Below are 22202 nucleotides of genomic sequence, written 5' to 3' on the forward strand. Positions count from 1 at the left end.
CAGTGCCTGGTCTATGGGATGCATTCAATAAATATCTATGGAATGAATGAAAATAAATGAATGAGTGAAAGAAAATTTCCCACTAACCACTTCCCTGAGTTTTGCTATAAATTTATTAGCTCCAACTCCAACTTAATCTTCTATATTTTTAAACTGTATTTATATAAAGATTTCTTTTTTCTTAGGGTGCTTGGGTGGCTCAGTTGGTTAAGCATCCGACTCTTGGTTTCAGCTCAGGTCCTGTTCTCAGAGTTGTGAGATCAAGCTCTGCATTCAGTGGGAAGTCTGCTTGAGATGCTCTTGTCTCCCTCTGTCCCTCCCCCCTCTCAAACAGATAAACGTTTAAATTTTTTTTTTCTTTAAGAAGTTGAGGAAGAGGAAGTAGGGAGCTAAATAGTGTTTTGTAAGTATGATCATATTGTTTTCTTATGCCCATTACAAGAAATTCAAGCAACAAAATATAAAGAGGAAAGTTTGCATGAACTATTTTTTTCTATTTTTTTCTTTTTTCTTTTTTTTTTTTTGTAATTTTATTTTATTTTTTTCAGTTATCCAAGATTCATTATTTATGCGCCACACCCAGTGTTCCCATGCAATACATGCCCTCCTTAATATCCACCACCAGGGTCACCCATCTCCCCTACCCCAAAACCCTCAGTTTGTTTCTCAGAGTCCACAGTCTGTCATGGTTTGTCCCCCACCACTGATTTCCCCCAGCTCACTTCTCTTCTCCTTCTCCCAATGTTCTCTTTGCTATTCCTTATGCTCCACGAGTAAGTAAAACCATATGATAATTGACTTTCTCTGCTTGACGTATTTCACTTAGCAAAATCTCTTCCAGTCCTATTCATGTTGATACAAAAGTTGGGTATTCATCCTTTCTGATGGAGGCATAATGCTCCATTGTATATATGGACCACATCTTTATTCATTCATCCGTTGAAGGGCATCTTGGCTCTTTCCACAGTTTGGCGACTGTGGCCATTGCTGCTATGAACATTGGGGTACAGATGGCCCTTCTTTTCACTGCTTCTATATATTTGGGGTAAATACCCAGTAGTGCAATTGCAGGGTCATAGGGGAGCTCTATCTTTAATTTCTTAAGGAATATCCACACTGTTTTCCAAAGTGGCTGCACCAACTTCTTCTGCCCATTTCTTGATGTGATTATCTGTTTTTTGTGTGTTAAGTTTGAGGAGTTCTTTATAGATCTTGGATATCAGCCTTTTGTCTGTAGTGTCATTTTTTAATGTCTTCTCCCATTCTGTGGGTTGCCTCTTTGCTTTGTTGACTGTTTCCTTTTCTGTGCAGAATCTTTTGATCTTGATGAGGTCCCAAAAGATCATTTTTGTTTTTGTTTCCTTTGCCTTTGGGGACATGTCTTGAAAGAAGTTGCTGTGGCCAATGTCAAAGAGGTTACTGCCTATGTTCTCCTCTAGGATTTTAATAGTTTGCTGCCTCATGTTGAGGGTTTTTATCCATTTCAAGTTTATCTTTATATATGGTGTAAGAGAATGGTCGAGTTTCATTCTTGTATACATAGCTGTCCAATTTCCCCAGCACCATTTATTGAAGAGACTATCTTTTTTCCACTGGGTATTTTTTACTGCTTTGTCGAAGATTATTTGACCATAGAGTTGTGGGTCCATATCTGGGCTTTCTACTCTGTTCCATTGGTCTATGTGTCTGTTTTTGTGGCAGTACCATGCTGTCTTGGTGATCACAGCTTTGTAGTAAAGCTTGAAATCAGGCATCGTGATGCTGCCAGTTTCGTTTATCTTTTTCAACATTCCCTTAGCAATTTGGGGTCTCTTCTGGTCCCATACAAATTTTAGGATTGTTTGTTCTAGCTCTTTGAAAAATGCTGGTGGAATTTTGATTAGGATGGCATTGAAAGTATAGATTGCTCTAGGCAGTATACACATGTTAACAATGTGTATTCTTCTGATCCATGAGCATGGAATGGTCTTCCATCTTTTTGTGTCTTCTTCGATTTCTTTCATGAGTGTTCTGTAGTTTGAATACAGATTCTTTACCTCGTTGGTTAGGTTTATTCCCAGGTTATCTCTTTGGTTAGGTTTATTCCCAGGTTATCTTTGATTAGGTTTATTCCCAGGTTATCTATGATAAATGGAATCGATTCTCTAATTTTCCTTTCTATATTTTCATTGTTAGTGTATATGAAAGCAACTGATTTCTGTCCATTGATTTTGTACCTGCCACATTACTGAATTTTGCTGTATGAGTTCTAGTAGTTTGGGGGTGGAGTCTTTTGGGTTTTCCATATAAAGTATCATGTCATCTGCAAAGAGAGAGAGTTTGACTTCTTCTTTGCCAATTTGAATACCTTTTATTTCTTTTTTTTTAAAGGTTTTTTTTTAAAGATTTTATTTATTTATTTGACAGACAGAGATCACAAGTAGGCAGAGAAGCAGGCAGAGAGAGAGAGAGGAGGAAGCAGGCTCCCTGCTGAGCAGAGAGCCCGATGCGGGGCTCGATTCCAGGACCCTGGGATCATGACCCGAGCCGAAGGCAGAGGCTTTAACCCACTGAGCCACCCAGGCACCCCCGAATACCTTTTATTTCTTTTTGTTGTCTGATTGTTGTTGCTAGGACTTCTAGTACTATGTTGAACAACAGTGGCAAGAGTGGGCATCCTTGTCGTGTTCCTGATCTCAGAAGAAAGGCTATCAACTTTTCCTTGTTGAGAATGATATTCGCTGTGCGTTTTTCATAGATAGATTTTATTAATTTGAGGAATGTTCCCTTTATTCCTGTACTTTGAAGTGTTTTAATCAGGAACAGATACTTATCTTGTGAAATGATTTTTGTGCATCAATTGAGAGGATCATGTGGTTCTTCTTTCTTACTGATTTGTTCTATCACATTTATTGATTTGCAAATGTTGAACCATGCTTGCATCCCAGGGATAAATCCCACCTGGTTATAATGGATAATCTTTTTAATGTACTGTTGGATCCTATTAGCCAGGATCTTGTTGAGAATCCTGACATCTATATTTATCAATGACATTGGTCTGAAATTCTCCTTCTTGATGGGGTCTTTGCCTGGTTTGGGGAGCAGGGTAATGCTGGCTTCATAGAAAGAGTCTGGAAGTTTTCCTTCTGTTTCTGTTTTTGTTTGTTTGTTTGTTGTTGTTTTTTTTTGAAATGGTTTTGGAAAATAGGTATTATTTCTTCTTTGAATGTTTGGTAGAATTCTCCAGGGAATCTGTCAGGTCCTGGGCTCTTGTTTTAGGGGAGGTTTATGATCACTGCTTCAATCTCATTACGAGATATTGGTCTATTCCCGTTGTCAGTTTCCCTCTGATTCAGTTTAGAACTTTATAGGTTTCCAGGAATGCATCCATTTCTTCTAGGTTGCTTAACTTATTGACATATAACTGTTGATAATAATTTCTGATGATTGTTTTTATTTCCTTGGTGTTAGTCGTGATGTCTCCCCTTTCATTCATCATTTTATTATTTTGGGTCCTCTCTCTTTTCTTTTGGATTAATTTAGCCAGTGGTTTATTGATCTTACTGATTCTTTCAAAGAACTGGCTTCCAGTTTCATTGATGTGTTCTACTGTATCTCTAGTTTCTTTCTCATTGATCTCTGCTCTAATATTATTTCCCTTCTTGTGTGTAGAATTGGCTTAATTTGTTGTTGATTTGCCAGTTCTTTAAGGTGTAAAGAGAGCTGGTGTATTTGGATTTTTCAGTTTTTTGAGGGAGGCTTGGATGGCTATGTATTTCCCCCTTAGGACTGCCCTTGCTGTATCCCATGGGTTTTAACCGATGTGTCTTCATTCTCATTAGTTTCCATGAATTGTTTAAGTTCTTATTTGGTTTTCTGGTTGATCCAAAAATTCTTAAACAGGGTGGTCTTTAGCTTCCAAGTGTCTGAATTCCTTCCAAACTTTTTCTTGTCAAGTTCCAGTTTCAAAACACTGTGGTCTGAGATTATGCAAGGGATAATCTTAATCTTTTGGTATCGGTTGAGCCCTGATTTGTGACCAAGTATGTGGTCTATTCTGGAGAAAGTTCCATGTGTGCTCCAGAAGAATGAGTATTCTGTTGTTTTAGGGTAGAATGTTCTGTATATATCTTTGAGGTCCATCTGGTCCAATGTGTCATCAGAGCTCTTGTTTCTTTATTGATTCTCGGCTTGGACGATCTGTCTGTTACTGAGAGTGGTGTGTTAAGATCCACTACAATTAATGTATTTATATGAATATGATTCTTTATTTTGATTAACAGTTGGCTAATGTAGTTGGCTGCTCCCATATTGGGGATGTAAATATTTACCATTGTTAGATCTTCTTGGTGTATAGACCCTTTAAGAATGATGTAGTGTCCTTCTTTATCTCTGACTACAGTCTTTAGTTTAAAATCTAATTTATCTGATATGAGAATCGCTACCTCAGCTTTATTTTGAGGCCCATTGGCATGAAAGATGCTTTTCCATCCTTTCATTTCAGTCTGGATGTATCTTTAGGTTCCAAATGGGTCTCTTGTATACAGCATACAGACAGATCCTGTCATTTTATGCAGTCTGCAACCCTGAACCATTTTATGGGAACATTTAGGCCATTCATATTGAAAGTGGTTATTGAATATGCATTTTTATTGACATCATGTTGCCTGTGAAGTCTTTGTTTCTATAGATTGTCTCTGTAAATTTCTGTTCTATGTCACTTTTGGGTTCTTTCTTCTTTTATAGAACTCCCCTTAATATTTCTTGTACTGCCAGCTTTGGTGGTCACATACTCTTTTCAATCTTGCTGGTCTTGGAAGCTCTTATATCTCCATCCATTCTGAATGTCAACCTTGCTGGATGAAGTATTCTTGGCTGCATGTTCTTCTCATTTAGTGCCCTGAATATGTCTTGCTAGTCCTTTCTGGCTTGCCAGGTTTGTGTGGACAGGTCTGATGTTATTCTGATGGACCTTTCTCTGTACATAAGGAATCTCTTCCCCCTAGTTGCCCTCAGAAGCTCTTGTCTAAAATTATGATTCGTGGGTTTCACAATCAAGTGCCTTGAGGTCGTTCTAGATCCATTGATCTTGGTGGGTGATATTTCTGCCTCCAGGACAGGAACCCTTGTTCTGTTCCCCAGATTGGGAAAATTTTCATCCAGAATGTGTTCAACTGTATCTTCTAGTCTTCGCTCTTTCTCCACCCCCTCAGGGATCCCAATAGTTCTGACACTGGGGCATTTCATAACATCATTTATTTCCCTAATTCTGTTTTCATGGTTTCTAAGCTGTTTATTCCAGGCCTCCTCCTGATCCTTTTGCTCTATCCGTTTGTCCTCCAGACCACTAATTCTATCTTCTGCCTCAGTTACCCTAGCTGTTAAGAGTATTTAGATTAGAGTGGATCTCACTGATAGCATTTTTAACTTCTTCCACGTCACCTCTCACTTCTGCCCTTAGAGATTCTATGTTGCCACTAATGGTCTTCTGCAACCTAGCCATTGCCTGGATAATTGTTATCCTGAATTCCCTTTCCTACATACTTATGTCCATATCCCATAGCTCTGATGGAGAGGGCACAGTCTCTGAATTTTCCCTCTGTTGGTGTTCCTCCACCTCTTCCTTGGTGACAGGTGGTTGAGGGGATGTATAGGTGATTATACCAACCACAATGCAGGCAAGAGGTACCCTGGGAGGCTTTGGAGCAATTGGAAGTCACCAAAAAGCAAGAAAAAGTAAAAAAAAAAAAAAAAAGAGAGAGAGAGAAAAAGAAAACCCACCCAGCATGAGCACCAAAAGTAAGATTTATGACATATATAAACAAAAACGGACAAACAAAAAGACCTACAAAAGTAAATGACCAAAAAAAAGCCAAAATGAGTATAAGATTTATATAATACCAGAACAAAAACAAATACACAGAAACATTGACAGAAGAATAAGATGGGAGGGTGGTTATAAATCATCCTTTTGGGTGAGGAAGGTTATTTTGGTTCTTCCTGGTGTATCTTTATATCTTTGTTAAAGGACTCAACTTTCCAGAGATACATAGAGATTAAAACTGGTTTATATATAGGGGTAGTATTGATTAGGGAAAGAGGATTACCTTGAAGCTTATATCTATATGTATATTTAAAAAAGAAAAAAGAAAACAAAAAGAACACAGGTATATATATATGAAAAAAATTCAAGTTAAAATGTTATTATGGAATATGTTGTGTTAAATCTCTAGCTGTAATGGGAAGAAGTTTAAAGAAATTAAAAGAACAAGAATCGTGAGAATAATTTTTTTTTAAATGTTGTATCTATGAAATATACAGGTTTTAGAGCAATACCGGGAGTTCAATATATTGTCTTCCCCTGATGTTGGGGTTTTACAGTTTTAGGGGACGCTGTGGTGGTTGTCCTGTCTTTCTTTTGGCTGCCTTTCTGGGGGAGGGGCCTGCCATATTGTTTTTCAGTCAGTCTTGCTTGGGTTGAGTCGTCCTGCCCCCTATCAAGGGGCTGGGTTCTATGGAAACAGGTTTTTCAGACTTTTGTTCTCTGGAGGTTTTCATTCTTCCGTGGCTTTTTGTGGCTTTTCTGAGGTTTAGTGGAAAGCAAACTGCACCCAGACCTCTGTCTCAGAGAGAAGCCTCAGTCTGCTCCCCTCTGGGTGGTCCAGAACACACAAACTCCACCTCTGCAAACTCCGCTGAGCTGTGCAATCTCCCACAGGCAGAGCATGTCCCCAGCCACTGCCTCAGGGGTCGCCCAAAGCACCTGCTTGTCTCTGTACCCCTGTGCCACTAAAACTGCAAGTAATATTGATTCAGGGAGCCCACTTCCTATGGCTGCCTTTGCCGGGACTGTGATCTGGGGTCGAGGCAGGGTACACTCAGACCCCACAGTTGCACAGGTCACAGAAGGCTGCTGCTGAGGGATCCTGAATGGAGATCGCTGGGTTCTCCCAGACTCAGGCTGGGAGTGTCGAGACCCCCTGCCGGTGGCAGATGGCTATGGTCTTAAAGAGCATTGGCTGGCATCCATACAAGACTCCCTTGCGCGATGGTGGGAGTGTGCCTAGCCCAGCACTGGTGCAAGCAGTGCAAAGCCTGGAGATCAGGAACCACAGAGGCTCCACCACACACTCTCTGGCATGGGTGGCCGCTGGGCAGTGGCCGTTCTGGGTCCCTGGGCTTAAGCCCGTCCCCGTGCCCCCCAATTCCACCAGTTGCCCCTTAAGATTGTTTGCTCTTTTTGACTCCAAGTTAATGCTGGTCCCCAATCACAGGGCACTTTCGTATTGGCGTATTACTTCCCAGTGGGTTGCTTCTAGTGGCTCCCTCCCCCTTTTGTTTATCCTTCGATATCAGTCCTATTGTTCCTACTTCGCTTTACCTCTCTACTGGAGTCTTCTGCCCCTGTAGAAGTGTATAATCCTACACTGCCTCCAGAAGTGTATAATCCTACATCTCAGGCTGATTTCATGGGTGTTCAGAGTTTTCTGGTAGATATTTAGCTCATTTTAGGGGACCGGTTGAAACAGGGTCTCCGACTTCTCCACCATCTTGCCCCTCCTCCTTCCTTCCATGAACTTCTTATGGCAAACTATATCAGTCATTGCAGAGCTCTCCCTTGATACAGGGAGAAATGCATGATACAGATATTACAGATAAGCAATGTTGAGGGTCTCTCTGTCTCTGTATACATGTGTGTTGGTATACTAGTAGTGTACAAATAATTTAGGCTGACAGGCTGGAAGGACATGCTGTTCTTAATTTACATGTAAATTCTCATGACATTTGATTCCAAACTGTATGTATGAATGGCTTGGCATATTAATAATTTAAAGCAAAAGGTAAAGATAGAGGCAGTTTAAACACTGGTACAAATTTATAGGAGTCAGTTCAAAGTAAGTGACTAAAAAGTTAGGAACTCGGGAAACCTCTGTTAAGTAACAATGTACCCATGTACATTTGAAGATCACGGGCTGAAGAGCCATTCTTGAATAGCACATATATGTACATGTGTGTAATATATTCATGTATGTAGGTAATAAGGTAGACGTGCTTAGGTATCCAGATATAGATCACAAGTGGAAAGACAGATTTTTATAAAATGTGCTCTCATTTAAAAAGGTTTAAATTTAGTTTAACGTTTATTTATCAGAAAAGGTGGGGAAAGAGTTCAAGTCTGGACACCTCTTTCTGTATCAGAAGAGATATTTAATTCCAGAAGATCTGCAAAGTTTTAAGAGAAAAGAATTCAGGGAGAAGACATCGTTACAGGACTTAAATGACATAATTCATTTTTGGACTTCATTGGTGTGTAATTCCCTGATGTGATCAAGGAGTTAGTACAGTTGTATTTCATTCTACATTTAAAGTTTTAGTCACCCATGATTCTGCAATATTGCCCCCAAATACAGGAAAAGACACAATCTCAGTAGACAAGTTTCCTCATTGTAGAAAAACATTGTTTATGCATATATAAGTGATTTCCTTGGGACATACTTAATCAATGTGTAAATGGAAATGCAGCAGTTATAAATTATTCAAGTGCAGTATTAGGACAGATAGCCACCTTCTGCAATATATTTAACAATGTACTCATTCGATTTTTTATATGTGAGCTAATATTACTAGTGAGAAATAGGCTTTCTTAATAATGCCACAAATTCATTAAATGTCTTGAATGAATTAGAGGCAGGGGAGAAATTTATTAATGCAGACTTTTTAGCCAAATTAATAATAAGCATAATCACATTTTATGGAGCAGCAACTATGTGCTCAGAACTGTGCAGAGATTTGGCTATGAGCGTTCGTGCCTGTAATGTACACAGTTGTCCCATGTGGCTAATGATTGCCTCATTTTGTGGTTGAGGAGTCTGAGCCTTTGACGGCTTCTTACTGATCTAAGATTTTGCACTTTGTAAGTAAAGGAGCTGAAAACAAAAGCCAGATATCTGAGGTCTTTACCATGATGTTCTTCCCATTCATACCTGTACCAATTGTCCAGAGTACAATGTAGTTTGACTCCAAGGCCAGCCTTCCTTCCTTCCTTCCTTTGTTTTTGTCTTTCCTCCTCCCTTCCTTCCTTTTCTTTCCCTTTCCCTTTCTCTCCTTTTTTTTTTTTTTTGGTTAGGGAGCATAATTGTCTCAGGAAAGGAATCCACAGGCTGAACACTGTTCCACAGTGTGTGTCTCCTTGAGCAGCCATTCTCTTCAGGTTCTGGGGAGAATACATTCTTCTCATCCTTATTCCTCAGCAAGGATCTCATCAGAAGAGATACTGTTGGGCAGACAGACCAGTGGGTGTGAGCTGGTAAGAAAAAGACGAGGATGAATAGTACGAGGGACAATAATAAGAGGGACATTGCGCTGCGCCAGACACATTTAAAAGCAAACAGACAAACACAGTTAGAAAGATGAAAACCAACAGACAAAGCGGACTTTGCCACCACATGGACTCCAAATGGTGGTCGAATCTATAGATAAATTTAAAAATATTTGCTATGTCTAGTTATTAAAATCAATTCATTTACATTTGACTGTCTATAAATATTTAATAATATACATTCTGATGTTAACACATGGGGATTAATAATGTCAAGTTTTTAATAAGGAAAAGACATTAAGGAAATTGTCATTTGTGGCAATAGAGACCACAGACATATGGCGATAATGTGTGCTTTTGATTAAAATCAAATTATGAAATTAGTAAAAATTGTATTTTCCAGAAGTTACCTGTAGGTTAACATTATTTGTCTTTTCTATTGATGATTGTTGATTCTAGACCAAATGATAGATCTTTTTTTTGTTTGTATTCACCTAAATAGCTTCTGAGATTTGCATGCAGTATTTTTCTTAAGTTGGTAAACCTGCCATTCCAAAACATCTCTACCTACTTTCATTGCTGTAATGCTCTGAGTCTTTATGCCCTGAGGGAAATAGGTAGCCTAGTCCTGGACTTTGGTACACAGCTATGCACCACGTATCACAGAATCTGGTGGCACATACAGTTTATAACACCAACCATGTGAACACAAGGGTTCTAAGACCCTTGACTCCTGTAAATCATGCACAGGTTTATGTGTACAACATACTTGGCAATTCCGATGACACCCGTAGAGCTCAAAGGGTATCATAAATTCCAAAAGTCTAGACTTAAACAGGACATGGCTGATGACCTTGTTCTACCTTATTCAGTTTCTAGCATCATTGGGAGTTAAATGCTGAAAAAATACAGAGAATTTTTTTTTCAAGCGTTCTTATTCAGTAAACATTAGCAAAAACCAGGCTGTCATCATTTTTCATTTACTAAATGTCATTTCAAGTTGAGAATGATTTTTTTCCCCCCAGAAAGCCTGTCAGAATGTCATGTTTGTACTTTGATTTATAGGATTTTGGATCGTTATGTTCAGGAGCAAATTCCCGGTGCCAAGGTTGTGGTGGAGTCCATTGGTGCTCGAAGGCATGGGGATGCCTTTTCTCTGGAAGATTACACTAAATGTGACCTGACTGTCTACGCCATTGACCCCCAGACCAACCGAGCCATCGACAGAAATGAACTTTTTAAGTAAGTCCTTTTTGATTATCTGTAACAGCTCCCTGGTGACAGTATTGCCCTACAGAGGATCCTGGTTTAAGGCTGTAAGTACTGAAAGGTTAAAACCCACCAAATTGTTGTTGAAAGTGTAGTATAAGCAAAAAAAATCAGAGACCATACCTAGGGTACTCATGCCTAGATGTCCAGGCCCAGGTGGGAGGGAGGGACTTTGGAGGTCAGAAGGTCCATTAGGAGCAAGGGGCAGTGTACAGAGATGACCTCCACGCCTGCTCCCATTCCATGCTGTTGGAAGGCGGAGAGCACAGATTCCTTCTTCAGCTATCAGTTTGCCTGCGATGATGTCAGCAGGCATGAATTTTAAGAATACATCTAGGTTTCCTCAAGGTTGAATCAACAAAAAATTACTCTTTTTTTCCCTTGACATGGGGATGTGGGGCAAAAGGCGATAACCCCTTCCACTTCAGTCCATACTTTCTATTTGTTCCATCCTGGTAAATTTGAATATTTGAGTTATGAATCCTAAAAATAAAGAATTCTCAGCAAAACACTGCTATGCAATTCTCCCCTGGAAATCATTTTAGAACAGCTTACAGCTTTGTCGTTCTAACTTTCAGCTTCGCTCCAGTGACACCTAGTGTCCACCAACCTCTAGGAATGCAATTCTCATTTAAATTGAAATGCATTCTTTCTCAAACAATATTGGTGATATATAGTCTTACATATGTCTTCTGAATATTTATTGGTATTTGTGTATATGTATGTACCCAAATCCATAATTTCAAATTTTAGTTTTTCTTTCTCTATATATACTGAAGAGCACCAAATAAACAGATGCACATATTAGTTTACATATATATCCATATGTGGCTGCATTTATGTATTTAGCAAATATCTACCTACCCATTTATTTTTTAAAACCCATACATTCTTAATGGAATCTGTTCTGAATTTAAATCTGTTCTTGAACAAAATTTCACTGCTGCTATTTTAGCAACAATGGAACTGTGATTTAATAGCAACTTAATTATAAAAGAGCCATAGTTATTAAGCATGTTATTCACCAACTTAAATTTAATAGCTCTTTAGGCCACAGGCAAGATAGTATGTTAATCACAGGGAAGTAGAGAGACTGAGCAATGGGTTCCTCTCAAGTTCTAGAACCAACATCCAGCTGCAGTAGCATTTTATTTTATTTTATTTTATTTTAATTTTTATTTTTTAAAGATTTTATTTATTTATTTGACAGAGAAAGATCACAAGCAGGCAGAGAGGCAGGCAGAGAGAGAGGAGGAAGCAGGCTCCCTGCTGAGCAGAGAGCCCGATGCGGGGCTCGATCCCAGGACTCTGAGATCATGACCTGAGCCGAAGGCAGCGGCTTAACCCACTGAGCCATCCAGGCGCCCCTGCAGTAGCATTTTAGATCTACCAAGCCAATTCTGCATATTGTATTCATGTTAAATTCATTTATAAATAGACTTTAAAATTACATATAGTCTATGAGTTGTTCTTATTAACACTTATTTAAACCCATCTGCATTCTTTGTTTTTACATACATTGGTTTTATTTTTAAATATGATAGGTGAGGCACCTGGGTGGCTCAGGTCATGGTCTCGGGGTCCGGGGATCGAACCCTGAAATGGGTTCTCTGCTCAGCAGGAAGTTTGCTTCTCCCTTACCTTATCTTCCCCCTGCTTGTTCTATCTTTCTCTCTAGCAAATAAATAAATAAAATTTTTTTGATAAAAAAAATTTCAAAAAAATAAAATTTTTTTGATAAAAAAACTTTAAAAAATCAAGAGTTAAAGTAATGATGAGCATCATCTGAATTGCTCATATAAACATTTAGAGGTCAATAGTTTGCAAACTGAAGCCAGTTGGGTTTCAGCTGACACTAGAAAGTATAAGATAAACATCCTTCGTTCTAAACAAGTTTTCCCAAGGCTAGGTTGTATTCTAAAGAATAAACATAGAAATTCAATTGAATAACTAAGGGCCAGGAAAGAAGGTAGAAATTGAGAATAACTATAAATCAAGATTTTCTATACTGAAGAGAGGATGGAATGGCCATTAAGTATTCAAGTTTTCCCTTAGCAGCTTGAGCTAAGTCTAATATATTATTAGTTAATTATTAATTAATATAATAACCTAAATCCTGGAATTGTTCCTCGAAACATTTTATAATGAAATTATATAGATATATTTCATAATCCAATGCTCAGAATGCATTGCTATTGTTGTAATTAGAAGAGCTGTTGAAAATTTAGTTTTTGACACTGAATAAATATACTAGAATATTAAGACTATCACCTAACATCCAGACCAGTGGAAATAGGATTATTCTTTCAACTTCCCCCGATCCTAAAATCTAAGATTTTGAGGATGTTGGAATTCTTAGGCCAAAGAATTAGAAACAAACAAAAGGTATTTCCTCAGAGGAGTTTACTTTGATTTTTAAAATTGATTTCCTATCAAAACTTTTCTTTAAAGCTTATAAAATGATAGAGAAGATTGGAATCAGTATAATTATATGTTAACTACTTTGTCTTACAAGGCTGTGAGTATTTTGATTTTTCTTATTTTGGGTCATCTGAATTTCTTAGATTTTTTTGCAGCAAATATACATTCCTTTTATCCTGCTTCTGTTCTTGCTGTGGTTTTTTTGACCTTCTTGAATCTGTGTTTTTTGTTTGTTTTTGGTTTTTTAGATTGTCTCAATCTCTAGGATATCCTTAGACATTATCTTTTCAAGTGTTTCTTATAACCTAGATTCTCTTTCTTCTCAGTCTGGGACTCCAATTAAAATTCATTTTTCTCCACACTTTTGGATGCTCTCTGTTCTCGTCTCCTCCTCTTCTCCTTGCCCTCTCTTCTCTTGGTGCTTTCCTTTAGATAATTGCTGTTGCCTTGTTTTCAAGTTCACAGATACATCTGTTAGCCTGTCGATGTGCTCATTAAAGGAATTCTTCATCTTTACACCTTAAAAAAACAAAAAACAAAACAAGCCTTCCATTTCCATTTGGTTCATTCTTACAGTTTCCACCACTTTATTGAACTTCCCATCACTTCAAGCATGTTTTTTACTTTCTGCTAGATTCTGTAAAGTACTAAGCAGAGCTTATCAAAGTCCTTCTGATGTCCCAGCATCTGGGCAGTGTCTGGTCTGGCTTCCCTGCTGGGTCTCTCTGCAGACCCTGGGAGCTCTTCATTCTCTTAGCCAGCCCCCATCAGGGCCGAATGCACTCGCTCGCTCACTGCTTGGCTCTCCTCCCGCAGCGGAGATGCAGCAACGTGGGTGGGTGGCTCTCTGTTCTCCTTGTCTAGCCTGCATGCCTGGGACATGGGCTGAGGCTCTCTCACTTTGCTCCCCCTCCTTCCCATGGCACTAGTTCACTACACCATACTTGTGGTATGTCTTGGTGTCAGAGTTCCCTGCCCCTCTCAACCAGTGAAAGACCTCTGCTCCGTGCAGGGTGTCCACTCCAAGAGAACTCCTGTTCCTCCTCCACACGGAGTGGGTTTTTGCTTATACTTGTTCCCCAGAAGCAGTGGACGTATCCTGACCCATAGGGACTGGGATACTTCCTTCCCCTCTTTCTGTGGCTTAAGGCTCTTGCTTTATATGAGAGAGGGGCCTGTGGAATTGCCGGGTGCCCCAGCCTCAGCTGCTCATTCTCTATAACCCTGCACTAGAAGGGGATTTCTCTCCTGTCTCCAGCCCTGTCCCTAGGTCATCTTATGAGGGCCCTTGGAAAACAGTTTGCAAGTGAGTACAATGCCAACCCCCCCTTTATGTTCACGGATCTCTTATGCCAACTTTGCATGTTGGTACATACTTAGCTTCTAAAAACTAATGAAAATTAAATTAATTAAAATTTTAGTTCTTTTGCAGGTGCCTGGGTGGCTCAGTCAGTTGAGCATCAGCCTTTGGCTCAGGTCATGATCTTGGGGTCCTGGGATCGAGCCCCACATTAGGCTCCCTGCTGAGCAGGGAGTTTGCTCCTCCCTCTGCTTGTGCTCTCTCTCTCTCTCTCTCTCTCTAAATGAATACATACATTCTTGAAAACATTTTAGTTCATTTCTTTTATTTGCTTTTTTGGCAGCCACTTTTCGTTGTTCTGTGAAAGGTGAAACAATGCATGGTCTCATCTCCCTGTAGAGGAAACTGTCACTCTTCAGAATTTGGCATTTTGCTTGCAAAAAAGTTAGGATTTTTGTATTATTTGACTTTTTTGTCATTAGGGTGGGAGCCACAGGCCCTTAAGCTTCCTGCACCCTGAGCACCCTGAGCACCCTGAGCAGAAACAGATCATAGTACTTTAAAATAGAACTTAACTAAGTATTTGTTTAAAAAAGCAAATATAGTTTTAGCTTACGTGCCATTTTATACATCCAGTCTGTTTAACATTATCTGTCTGGATGGTAAACAGGAAATACAGGAGAAGCCTGTATACTGTACAGACTGCATTTATAATATAGTGGAAAATAACATGTTTATACTTTAAATCATAATCTGACTTCCAAGCTCTCATAAAGCTTATTTCCCATTCCTAAGACCAGAGGAGGAAAAAAACCCTAAAAATAGTGAAATTTATTTATTTATTTATTTATTTATTTATTTATTTATTTTATTTTTCAAGATTTTATTTATTTGACAGACAGAGATCACAAGTAGGTGGAGAGGCAGGCAGAGGGAGGAGGAAGCAGGCTCTCCGCTGAGCAGAGAGCCCAATGTGGGGCTCAATCCCAGGACCCTGGGATCATAACCCGAGCCGAAAGCAGAGGCTTTAACCCACTGAGTCACCCAGGCGCCCCAAGAGTGAAATTTAAATAATGGAAAAGTCATTATTAGAATCTAGTTTACTATACATAGAGTATGAAATATAGTAAGGAATATAAATTAGTCCTTAATTTAGAACTGTATAAAGGAAATACTGGTCTACCCATGACTTGCTTTATTACACAAAACAATGTTATTGAAGTGGCATGGATATTGGCAGATGTGTTAACCCTCGCTCCCTCTGTATGCCTGTTTCAGAGACCCAGAAGCAGGGTATCTACCCGGCAAAGAGGCAGTTAGTTACCCCTCTACCATGTAGATGGGGGTCTCTGTGGAGTAGAGTGCTCACTCCTGCTCACTGTCCCCTTTATCTCTGCATGCATAGGTACACTGCAGTAAGATAACCATCAAGGCAGAACGCAACTTGGACGGATGCTTCCATACCACACTTTGACAGTTGTATCCCACAAAAGTAAACAGGCAGGGATGCACATTTGCCTGTGCTCCATCAGCAGAGTGAATAGGAAAAAAGGGAGCTGTCTGAGGTCTGAGGAATGTTATCTCATCTCAGTGGTGCTGGAGAACGAGGTTCTCGCCTTACAGAGTCCAATCTCACAGACAATGGAGAGCGAGTAAAGTGATACAAGTTTATTGAGTGAGGATACAGAAAAAGCTCTCAGGAGTGAGAGGGGTCCCAATAGGGATAGTCTTTTTTTTTTTTTTAGTTCTTTTTTCATTATTTTTTATTATGTTAGTCACCATATAGTATATCATTAGTTTTTGATGCAGTGTTCCAAGAGTCATTTTCTATGTATAACACCCAGTGCTCCATGCAATACGTGCCCTCCTTCATACCCACCATCAGGCTCCAAAACCCTCATTTTGTTTTTCAGAGTCCATAGTCTCTCGTGATCCTCCCACCTTCATTTTTCCCTTCCTTTTCCTAATGTCCTCCATGCTATTCTTTATGTTTCACAAGTGAAACCACATGATAATTGACTCTCTGCTTGACTTATTTCACTCAGCATAATTTCCTCCAGTCCTGTCCATGTTGATACAAAAGTTGGATATTCATCCTTTCTGATGGAGGCATAATACTACATTGTATATATGGACCATATCTTCTTTATCCATTCGTCCATTGAAGGGTATCTTGGCTCTTTCCACACTTTAGTGACTGTGGCCATTGCTGCTATGAACAATGGGGTACAAATGTCCCTTCTTTTCACTACATCTGTATCTTTGGGGTAAATACCCAGCAGTGCAATTGCAGAGTCATAGGGTAGCTCTATTTTTAATTTCTTAGGAATCTCCACACTGTTTTCCAAAGTGACTGCATCAACTTGCATTCCCACCAACAGTGTAAAAGGGTTCTAGGGATGGTCTTTTATAGAAAGTTAACCAGGGAATTTAAATCCTTTTAACACCTTTATTGATATCACCATAGAGCAGGGACTAGTGGTAACACCTTCAATGGCTTACTTCCTTTTTAGGGTCAGTAATTTTCTTGGTCACAAGTAGCTGTTACACCAAGACCACCTCTGACACCTAGGACAGGATGGTCTCCTTTGTTCCCTTATCTGGTTTCCTTTCATCTCCTGCATTTTTGAATTATGTGAGCCTGATCCTATGGCCCCATCCCTTCTCTCCTTACCTAGTCTCACCTGTCCTCTACTTATCAGGAAAAGAGCAGATCTGACAGATCTCCTTCCTGAGATAAGTAAGCACGGGACAAAATGCAAGCAGTAATAAATACTGGAAAACAAAGTGAAAGAAATAACATTGCAGTGACTCAGAGGCGGAATTTATCTCTGGAAATATTCTCCAGAAACCACTGGAAAAACAGTTTAAGGTTTTTAACAGAAAATAAAACTGTATGGGACAATGAAATGGTATATGTGTTTGAGGAGCCCTGAATCCTTCCTTCGCTGTTTCTGGTGAAAGAACCCCATCAGTGCTCTCTACCACAGTGCTGGTGGTGGGCGTCTACACTGCCTCTCCCTCAGGACTTGAGCCTCTGCTCACTGCCTGGGTGTGGGTCAGTTAGACACACAAAAGGACTCAGAATCCCTCTCCAAGGACCAACATGGAAGCTAGCTTTGCCCCCAAACCAGGAAAAGTATAAAACAAAAGCCTGAAGGTTTGGCTCACTTTTTCCACCTCAGTATGGAAAATCTCCAAACTTTTCCCCAAATGAGAAAACATCTGAAAAAGAAATTAGCAGCATAAAGTACATACATAATAATAAAAAAAAAGATACGAATTATAAAGGAGATCAAAAGATATTTAGAGGACAGTGAAGATACAACCTGACAACTGTAGGGGATCTCTGAGGTAAAACACTGCAGTCATAATCACAGAAACATAAGCCAAAAGTATAATGAAGAGACTCCATTACTTTCCCAGACAAAATCAATGAAAATGTCATCATGTGTCATTGAAAAGTATCTGAATATGTTTTCATACCACTGAAACACAAAAGTGACTTGATTATAAAGAAACAAAAAATTAGATAAGCCTTAGACATCTCATATGCACAATAAAATGCCAAAAGGCAATAGGAATCAGATCCACAATTTTTTTGAAAGAAAAATGTTAGGACCCAGGAATTTGTACCTAGGCAAGCTGTTTTGCATGTAGAAAGCAAAAAGGATATTTAATTTTAGACTAGGTATAGGTTCAAAAGCAATCAACAATTCCAGGAAACAATGAGGACATTTACCTAAATTGAGAAACAAACCAAAGTAAATAATCAAAATAATGGAGCTCTTGTACTGTAAAAAGACTAAAGAATCTTCCCATCTTCAGGTGATGGGATGGCAAATTCAAGAATCCTGTAGAAGGGAGTCCATTGTGTGGATTCCACATGATAGGAATGAATTCTTCCCCCAAACTAATTACCTTCCTCTACTGATTCTTCCCAGTTTCTAATACTGATTTTGCAAAAAGAACTCTTAATCTGTACTTTAATTATTTTTATTAACATCTAATGTATTATTTGCCCCGGGGTACAGGTCTGTGAATCATCAGTCTTACACTATTCACAGCACTCACCATAGCACATACCCTCCCCAATGTCCATAACCCAACCACCCTATCCCCCCACCTCCCCAGCAACCCTCAGTTTGTTTTGTGAGATTAAGAGTCTCTTATGGTTTGTCTCCATCCTGATCTCATCTTGATTCATTTTTTCCTTCCCTACCCCCCAAAGCCCCCACCCTGCCTCTCAAATTCCTCATATCAAGAAATCATACGATAATTGTCTTTCTCTGATTGACTTACTTTGCTCAGCATAATACCCTCTAGTTCCATCCACGTCATTGCAAATGGCAAGATTTCATTTCTTTTGATAGTATTCCATTGTATATATACACCACTTCTTTATCCATTCATCTGTTGATGGACATCTAGGTTTTTTCCATAATTTGGCTATTGTGGACATTGATGTTATAAACATTTGGGTGCACATGCCCCTTCGGATCACTACATTTGTATCTTTAGGGTAAATACCCAATAGTGTGATTGCTGGGTCATAGGGTAGCTCTATTTTCAACTTTTTAAGGAAACTCCATGCTGTTTTCCAGAGTGGCTGCACCAGAGTAGTTGCATTCCCACCAACAGTGTAGGAGGATTCCCCTTTCTCTGCATCCCCGCCAACATCTGTCATTTCCTGAATTGTTAATTTTAGCCATTCTGACTGGTGTGAGGTGATATCTCATTGTGGTTTTGATTTGTATTTCCCAATGCCAAGTGATGAGCACTTTTTTATGTGTCTGTTGGCCATCTGGATGTCTTCTTCGCAGAAATGTCTGTTCATGTCTTTTGTCCATTTCTTGATTAGATTATTTGTTCTTTAGGTGTTGAGTTTGAGAAGTTCTTTATAGATTTTGGATATTAGCCCTTTATCTGATATGTCATTTGCAAATATCTTCTCCCATTCTGTCAGTTGTCTTTTGGTTTTGTTGACTGTTTCCTTTGCTGTGCAAAAGCTTTTGACTTTGATGAAGTCCCAATAGTTCATTTTTTCCCTTGCTTCCCTTGCCTTTGGTGATGTTTCCAGGAAGAAGTTGCTGCAGCTGAGGTTGAAGAGGTTGCTGCCTATGTTCTCCTCAAAGATTTTGATGGATTCCTGCCTCATATTGAGGTCTTTCATCCATTTGAGTCTATTTTTGTGTGTGGTATAAGAAAATGGTCCAATTTCATTCTTCTGCATGTGGCTGTCCAATTTTCCCAACACCATCTGTTGAAAAGACTTTTTTCCATTGGACATTCTTTCCTGCTTTGTCGAAAATTAGTTGACCACAGAGTTGAGGGTCTATTTCTGGGCTCTCTATTCTGTTCCATTGATTTATGTGTCTGTTTTTGTGCCAGTACCATACTGTCTTGATGATAACAGCTTTGTAATAGACCTTGAAGTCTGGAATTATGATGCCACCAACTTGGGCTTTCTGTTTCAACATTCCTCTGGCTATTCAGGGTCTTTTTTGGTTCCATATAAATTTCAGGATTATTTGTTCCATTTCTTTGAAAAAAGTTGACGGTATTTTGATAGGGATTTCATTAAATGTGTAGATTGCTTTAGGTAGCATAGACATTTTCACAATATTTGGTCTTCTAATCTGTACTTTATTTGGAACTTCTTACCTTATCTGACAAACAATTAAAACAAATTGTGGTACCATTCTATTCTAGCACTTGGAACCATGGTTAGATCTTTATTATATTCTCTAACATATCTAAAAATGACCTAGGAAAAATGCTGTGAAAGGATTTTTATATCTACAAAAACATACTTGTAAGAAAAAAAAGTAACAAAAAATCTAACTGCCTTACATTATCACATGAAAACTTGAGTAAAAACATACACCTTTAAAACTAAAATTGAGTTATCCTAAACATTGGGTTTCTTAAATAGGAAGTCTAATAAACTACCCAGTGGAATTTGTATCTGGTATCAGTCATCTCTTTACTTTTTCCATAAGGAAGCTATGTACACTGTGCAGTAAAGTCAGCATGATCAGTCAGAAAATTTTAAAATGTCAAAATGGATAAAATAGACTGTCAGATGCTCTTTGTTATCATTGGGATAGTGAAATTTGAGGCCATTTAAAACTTTTCCCCCCATTTCTTTGTGCTTTCTCCATTTTCAACATAAGTATGGTGGTTTATATTATGCAGTATATTTCTAAAATAATAGTTTTCACTTTATATATGCTGTTTAAGTACAAGAATAAAAAAATATTTGTTAAAGAAGATGGGATGTGGGTATATCCAAATGTGAGCAGCCTCTGCATTGGGGTCTGTGAGTAATTTTGCTTTTTGGAAAGTTTTGTGCTTTCCAATTTTCTGTAGTCAGACCTTTGATTTTTATAGATGAACATCTAAAAATTCAAAACCAAAAATACCTAAGCCATGGTGTGGCTTTGTGGTATTAAGAACATAAGTGTTACATCAATACTGTAGGATTTATACAGAGATCATGCAAATATTCCCAAGGAATTTTGAAAAATATTACCTGCTAATTAAAACAAAATATGTAACAAAATCTTAATAAATTAAGTTACAATTTTCCTTGACTATCTGCTCCCCCCACCCCAATGTGATGCCCATAATAAGAACTGTATTATTCAGAAGAAGACTTTGCGAGAATTGTTGGCTTATTTTGGCTAATTCCTGTCATCCCGACTGCTTTGCTATCTGCATCATTTATAGAGTCTTCTCTTTCTAGGCAGGAAACACTTTTTAATTTGTTCACTTCTTGTCCATAAAATGTCATTTTGGTTTGGGATTTGAGAGTGTCAGCATATAAGACAAATGGAGATTTTGGACCCTGACGGCTTGGGTTGGTGTCTCAGATTCATGGCCCTAACTGTGTAGTTTTCTGGCAATAAATTAGCATTGTAACTTTTCTGTTCTACAGGATGATTCTGAGGACCCAAGCAGACAAAATGCAGGATATAATTTTAAACTATATCCTATGTAATTTAGAATATTCATTCACATGAATAATGTAATCATGTAAGTTCAAGGATGTCGATAATTATTTTTCTCAAGTCTGTGAGCATATTAAGTAAGGTCATTGTTATATCTGTGATACGTGTATACAGGTGGTGGTTGCTCTTCTTCATTGCTCTTTTTATATATTTTTTTATTTATAAGACTGACTCAGCTTGTGATTCAATTAAAAGCTATCACAAATTTTTTAAATATTAAATACTTAATACTTAGTAAAAATACTAATGAGATATTACAAAATTATTTTCTATATTATTTAAAAATATTTTACAAAAATACTTTCAAAGGAAATACTAAAAGATATTGGAAGATTCCATTTAAAAGTTCTCTTTTAAGGGGCACCTGGGTGGCTCAGTGGGTTAAAGCCTCTGCCTTCAGCTCAGGTCCTGATCCCAGGGTCCTGGATCAAGCCCTGCATCGGGCTCTCTGCTCAGCAGGGAGCCTGCTTCTCACCCCCCTCTCTGCCTGCCTCTCTGCCTACTTGTGACCTCTCTCTCTGTCAAATAAATAAATAAAATCTTTAAAAAAAAATTTAAAAAAATAAAAGAGAACTTTCTGTTAACATCATTGGTTTTATGATTTATCTAACAATGCAGGTTTCTGGATGGCAAACTGCTTGATATCAACAAAGACTTCCAACCGCATTACGGGGAAGGAGGACGCATTTTGGAGATCCGGACCCCGGAGGCAGTGACCAGCATTAAAAAGCGAGGAGAAAGTCTGGGCTACACAGAGGGGGCCTTGCTGGCGCTTGCCTTCATCATCATTCTCTGCTGTATCCCTGCCATTCTGGTCGTTCTGGTCAGCTACAGACAGTGAGTATCCCTTGATTGAAACCTGCATCGTCCCAAAGCCAGCCCTGTGAACATGGCTTTGGAG

General features: G+C 38.7%; 1 protein-coding gene across 1 annotated transcript in view; it reads left to right on the forward strand.

Moving 5' to 3' along the window:
* Window positions 1–22202, forward strand: part of PCDH15 (protocadherin related 15) — a 1265671-nt gene that overhangs the window by 1222358 nt on the left and 21111 nt on the right. The window contains exons 31-32 of the mRNA XM_032845308.1: window positions 10364–10540; window positions 21920–22138. Of these exons, the coding sequence (XP_032701199.1) occupies window positions 10364–10540; window positions 21920–22138 (396 nt within the window). The remainder of the gene's footprint in view (window positions 1–10363; window positions 10541–21919; window positions 22139–22202) is intronic.

The sequence above is a fragment of the Lontra canadensis genome, unplaced genomic scaffold, assembly GCF_010015895.1.
Source record: "Lontra canadensis isolate GAN:19392208 unplaced genomic scaffold, GSC_riverotter_1.0 scaffold162, whole genome shotgun sequence".
Lineage (NCBI taxonomy): Eukaryota > Metazoa > Chordata > Mammalia > Carnivora > Mustelidae > Lontra > Lontra canadensis.